The following is a 6,525-nucleotide window of genomic DNA, read 5'->3' as shown; positions in this document are numbered from 1 at the left end:
CATACCATGATTATGCTTTGTTTTCCACCCTTATAGAAGCGCAGGTGAGCTTTTTAAGATATCCAGATCAGATATCAATCAGGACTGGAACTGAAGTCTGAACTAAAGAAAACCTGGAAATTTGAAAAAGGTGAAATTTTGGCAATATTAGGAAGTTATTAAGTGTTTTTAGTAATGTTTTTAAATTTGGTCAATAATACATTCCCTGATTTAATTTACTGTTGGCATTAAGAACATTTATTTTATCCAAATTATGATTGGATCAAATAAACATTATTCATAGCATAAAAGGTCTCCATTTTTTCAAACTAAGCTCATGTGAACATCCTACAAATATTGTATTACAACAGTGAACTAGACCGAAATTAAGTCTGAGAAGAAAACTGCACTGAAGAGGAGTCGAAATTCACACCTCTGCTTCTGTGGCCTCCCTCAGCCTTTCCCATACACAGCCCTGGAGCCCCGGCTGCTCCAAGCCTGCAGAGGTGTCACTTCGCACCTTCTGGTCCGGCATAAAAACCTCCAGCCTCCAGCTCCTGCCTTCATTCGCTCTCTAATCTTCTCCAAGCCTCTCCAAGCCTCTAGCATGGATCCATCCAGCCTGTGCTGCCACCACCCTCAAAGCCAGTGGAGCTCAGACTCTGAGTTCTACAGCATTTCTTCTCCAGAAACCGTCTCGCCAGCTCCGTCAATGGATTTCAACAGCTCCCCGTCCCACCAGGCCAAGCAGGCCAGGCCAAGCCAACCGGCACGATCAAAAGTGGCCAAAAAGGCAGCTTCCAGAAGATCCAGGCTGAGGAACCCAAGTGAGCAGCGGCAGAACGCCAGCGAGAAGGAGAAGCTGAGGATGAGGGACCTAACCAAAGCTCTTCACCACCTCCGAACCTACCTGCCACCTTCGGTAGCCCCTGCAGGACAAACCCTGACCAAGATTGAGACTCTACGCCTCACCATCCGCTACATCTCCCATCTGTCCGCTCAACTGGGCCTCACTGAAGAATACCTGTCCCAGAGGAAGCAGATGGACAGCTGCAGTGGATGGAGGAGTTCTCCAGAGATTCTTGGTTACTTTCAGTGCAGGTCCACACAAGGGCAAGAGTACAGTGACTACACTGGACAGCATCAAACTGGCAGCAGTGTGGTGTACAGAGACCAGAGAATGGACATGAACCAGGGCAGTGGTCAGCTTTCAGATCCGTGGACGGATCAGATCTACAGCTCAGATCTGAACCTGAACACCTTTCAGCCTCAGCAGTGTGCTCAACTGACGCAATCCTGCCAGGTATGCATGCTGACTTCATTACTGCAATTAAAACACTGCCCACACTATATATATATATATATATATATATATATATATATATATATATATATATATACACTGATAGTCCATAGGTTTTTAAATGATGTACTATACTGTTATATGCAACTGTACCATACACCACTGTTACACTGCCATACAACTGTACTAGGCAGTAATATGCATTACCATATAGCTGTATTTTACAGTTATATACAACTGTACCAGACCCTGTATACACTACTATTCATCTGCACTATACAGTGCCAATTAACTGTACTGTACAGTAGCATACCCCTATGCTATGTACTATACAGCAAAATTCAATTGTGGCATACACTTACAGTACTATACAGCTGTACTATATAGTACTATACAGCTATTCTGTAGTTATATGCAACTGCACCAGACACTGTATACACTACTATTCAACTGTACAGTAATATTTAGCTGTACTATATGACAGTATTTTATTGCACTATAAAATACTATACAGCGATACTATACAGTGCTATACAGATGTACTTTATAGTCCTCTACAGCTGTACTGTACAGTTATATGCAACTGTAACAGACATTGTGTACACTACTATTCAACTGTACTGTACAGTAATATTTAGCTGTGCTACATGGTATACAACTGAAGCATACAGGACTATTACACTGTACTATACCCTGTACTGTATCCAGCTGTACTTTATAGTGATATTCTGTAAATACATGATTTGTATGTTTGTGGTTGCCATGTCACTAATTCTCACTCTGTTTTTAATGTTTCAGGTTTACGGCTATCAGCTTGTTCCACCGGCTTTTTGGAGCTGAGAACTGCCCCACTACCGCCTACCAAATCTACTGGCAAGCCAAACCTGGTGGATACCCTCATACTGTGAAACTGAACAGACCAATTTATTTCAAAAATTATTGTCAATATATGTTTTAATAACGAAATACTAATTTATATATATGTTATCTATGTATGTCTTTTGTAAATACAAAACAACTCTATTTAATATGTATTTATAATAAACAATGTATTTTGAATTAATTTTTTGTAGTGTTTTATGTATATACATGAAACTAAACATCTCTAAAACATCAAAGCTTTCATGTTTATTTGTTCAAAGTTTATTTATTTGCCACACAAACAACAACTTTATCAAAGAAAAACAGAAAATGCCTTGAGATGACCAGAAGAGGGCGCCAAAATATTATCTTACAGTTTTGCTGAATTGCTGACACATTATTGAAATGATCAAATCTGTAAGTATCATCACTTCATTAGTTAAAATACATATAAATACATATTTCACAGCACAGAAATGTGCAGTCCATTTTTTGTAAATAAATATACAATCAGAGACAGTCTCACAGGGTAACCTGAAAGTGACCCTGTACCTCGTCTCTCATTGAGACAGTTACCCACTGTACAGTAAAGTCAAATGTGATCCATAGCCAGGTGATTACAGTAGCAATAGCAGTGGCCAATCAGATGCCACACCTGTATACTGGTACTGTGTCAGTCAGGTCAACACAGTCAACCCAATTCCTGCCAAAGTAACTGAGCTGAAACACAGCAGCTGATGTGTGTTGAGTGCTGAGTGCTGATGTCGGCATTTTTCATTTTCAGCTGGATGGACACAGTGGTAAATTCAGTACAGACAGACAGACAGACAGATAGATAGACAGACAGACAGACAGACAGACAGACAAACACACAGTCACAGTAACTCTGTCGTCAGGCTGGAAAGTTTAACTGGACGTAGCCTCCCCACATGTTCCTTTTTCCATGGGCAACTTCCTCAGGGAAAACAGCGTCACCTATGAGCTAAATGTGGTAATTAATTACTGTGAATCTGCCAGGTGAGAACACTATATACCCTCTCTGATCATTAATCAGTGTGATGCTTTAAAGCAAGAGACAAAGCTCCACTTTTAATAAGGAGATAAATCCTTAATTTATTCAATATATTCTTATTCATAAACAAGCAGACAGACAGAAAGATCACTAGAAAGACAGACAGAAAGATCACTAGAAAGACAGACAGAAAGATCACTGGAAAGACAGACAGAGAGACAGATAAGCAGGCAGACAGATCAACAGAAAGACAGGCAGACAGACAGAGAGACAGATAAGCAGGCAGACAGATCAACAGAAACACAGGCAGATGGGCAGATAAGCAGACAGACAGATCAAAAGACAGATAAGCAGACAGACAGATCAACAGAAAGACAGGCAGACAGGCAGAGAGACAGATAAGCAGGCAGACAGATCAACAGAAACACAGGCAGATGGGCAGATAATCAGACAGAGAGAACAACAGACAGATAAGCAGACAGACAGATCAACAGAAAGACAGGCAGACAGACAGAGAGACAGATAAGCAGGCAGACAGATCAACAGAAACACAGGCAGATGGGCAGATAAGCAAACAGACAGATCAACAGACAGATAAGCAGACAGACAGATCAACAGAAAGACAGAGAGGCAGACAGAAAGATAAACCGATAGATAGACAGACCAACAGACAGATATACAGCTAAAGACATACAGACAGGTACACAGAAAGGTAGCTAGATAGATAGACAGACAGACAGACAGACAGACAGACAGACAAATAGATAGACATACAGACAGACAGATAGACAGACAGACAGACAGACAGATAAACAGCTAAAGACATACAGAAAGGTACACAGAAAGGTAGCTAGATAGATAGACAGACAGACAAATAGATAGACAGACAGACAGACAAATAGACAAATAGACAGACAGATAGATAGATAGATAGATAGACAGACAGACAGATAGATAGATAGATAGATAGATAGATAGATAGATAGATAGATAGATAGATAGACAGAGAGATTGACAGATGTATGGATATGGTGGATATAAACAGCGCTCTGTGTGTGTGTGTGTGTGTGTGTGTGTGTGTGTGTGTTGTATCAGAGCTGTAATGTGTATTGAGTGGTCAGCGCAGGCAGGAGAAGCTTATTGTAACTAATGAGGCTTAAGTGTGTAGAGCTTCTTCACACTGCAGCGTCTAGTCACAAACCCGGCCCACGCATACCTCCACCCACCAACCCCCCCCAACCCCCCCCCAACATCCACACACCCCCACCCCCCCACACACAGCCCACACACACCTCCCACACTGGAAGTGTCCCAGAGTGAGAAGACTACATTTAAATGCATGGAACAGTGGAGTGTGAATGGAAGTGAAGTCATTAGGCCGGCAGGTTTGTTTAGCCAGTCAGTGCAATGAGTTTGATGTGCAAAACCCTGATCCCAATCCACACTGAGCCCTTTCATCTGCGGAGGAAAAACACACCACTTAAAGACTGAGTATGTAGAGCTGACGTGTTAATTAACTCATTACGACGTGTGTTAAACCACATTTGAGGAAACTGTCCAATTAAGCTGCAGCCTTTGACCTTCTCAGGTTTTGCTGTGCTCTGCTTTGCTGTGCTTTGGCCTGGCTGGAGAGCTGGAGTTTGACCGGTCCTCCACTTTCATCAGTTAAAGTGTTCATCATTACCAGTGGTGAAATCAGCCTGGTTATTTAGCTTTTAACAGCACTTTAATCTAATATGCACAGAAAAGGGGGACGGCAGCGTTGTGGCATTCCCTTTATCACCCTCCACAAATCGAACCCTGGCCTGAGAGAGGAATAATTCATCTGAAATTAGGCCAGTTTTAGTTTTTACCAGCAATCCACAGGTTCAGCACGGCTCATAATCTGACACACAGGCCTGTGCTGGTTTCTGTGGAGATTGTGATGCAGAATCCTTGAGTTCAGAGAGTGTAAATAGTGCTGGTGGGAACTTGACCCTCTCCAGCTCACACCTGTCAGAGGGTCCAAGGTGCCATTTCACACTCGAAACCAAGGGTTAATATACAAACCTTTCAGTGCAGCAGAATATATATATATATATATATATATATATAGTTGATTTTGTAAGTTTATATATTTTAGGTATATATATTCATACGTGTCAAATGTTTCAAATGTTTAAAATATGATGTTATACAATTGTAGAATGTATACATATACAAGATTATGAAAATTAAGTTGTATGTAGTAGGTATGTATGAGTTGTATGTATATTCTAAGTGAATTTATTTACATATTTAAAATGTTAAAAAAATTGTTATACAATTGCTTAATGTAATGTGTTGTTAATTTATTAAAGAAATAATGTTTATATACAAAAGTGCTAAACAAATCTTATGTTATGTTATTTTTTTCTCAATATCTTAAATTCACATATTTAAAATGTTTGTTTACAGCGAAGGATTTATTAATATATATTTATATTTATTAAAATATATTTATTTATTTATTTAAGTAAGAGTGGGGTGTGTTTGTGTGTGTGTGCATGAAAGAGAGAAATGGGGTAGTGGGTGGGGGGGTGGGGTGCAGGAGTGTGTGGTATGTGTTCTCTGAGGATTCAGGAGTAAAATGTAACACTTGTGGTTGTGGGAATGGCCGGAGCTGAACTAGTCCACCACTTCAGCCTGCATTCCCACGCAGGGGTCGGCTTCTGAGGTTAAAGGTTCAAAAATACACCGAGGCTCAGAACTCACCTTTCTTTCTCTATAGACATGAACACAGACCCACTGCTACCTGTGTAATTACAGGTTCCGTTCAGTTCAGGTTCTCTGGACCCTAAATGAAATACAGCTCACACACAGTACACACACAGTACACACACAGTACACATACAGTGCTGTAGGAGTCGGTATGCTTGGATATTGGGATTAACCTGAAATTGGACTCTAACCCACTCTCTGTGGAGAGTGGACTCTCATTTTACACAGATTAACGCAAGCCTGAAGTCAAGTCTGTCCAAAAGGAAAAAAGAGCTGAGGCTCATCCTTATTGGATGGTCCTCCAGTTTGGGCCTAAGCTATCCCAGAACACTATAGCTAACAGATAGTTAGCTAGCAAGCTATTAAGATTAAGTCTTGGAGAAGTTTTGTGTAGACATGAGCTCAGAAGCTCCTCAGCACCTCTCACCTCACAGACTTTTTACTTTTGAACTAGTGAGTCCATTCAGCTCCAGTGTCCCGCCGTCAAGCCGAAACACCAGTAATAACTGCAGATTCACAGCGACCAGATTTCAGTCTGACTAATCGGAGACACATTCGACTAGCGGGTGTAAATACACGTGGCTAAAATCTGATCAGGACACCATTCAGATTCTGTAATGGTGTAAATGGG

At 40.9% G+C, this 6,525-nt stretch overlaps 1 protein-coding gene across 1 annotated transcript; it reads left to right on the top strand.

The window, feature by feature from the left end:
* The first annotated feature begins 563 nt into the window (after positions 1-563).
* Positions 564-2,254, top strand: mespba (mesoderm posterior ba). Its single transcript, XM_072660772.1, has 2 exons — positions 564-1,282; positions 2,081-2,254. The coding sequence occupies exons 1-2, from the start codon at positions 587-589 to the stop codon at positions 2,120-2,122; spliced, it is 738 nt and encodes a 245-aa protein (XP_072516873.1). The 5' UTR covers positions 564-586; the 3' UTR covers positions 2,123-2,254.
* The last annotated feature ends 4,271 nt before the right edge of the window (positions 2,255-6,525 follow it).

The sequence above is a fragment of the Salminus brasiliensis genome, chromosome 17 (assembly GCF_030463535.1).
Source record: "Salminus brasiliensis chromosome 17, fSalBra1.hap2, whole genome shotgun sequence".
NCBI lineage: Eukaryota > Metazoa > Chordata > Actinopteri > Characiformes > Bryconidae > Salminus > Salminus brasiliensis.
This window is presented reverse-complemented; position numbering and strand designations above follow the sequence as displayed.

Bases quoted from the DNA above. Each gene is read 5' to 3' on its own strand.
- mespba (XM_072660772.1), top strand. From the start codon at position 587: ATGGATCCATCCAGCCTGTGCTGCCACCACCCTCAAAGCCAGTGGAGC. The intron at 1,283-2,080 runs GTATGCATGCTG...TTAATGTTTCAG, and splicing joins AACTGACGCAATCCTGCCAG to GTTTACGGCTATCAGCTTGT.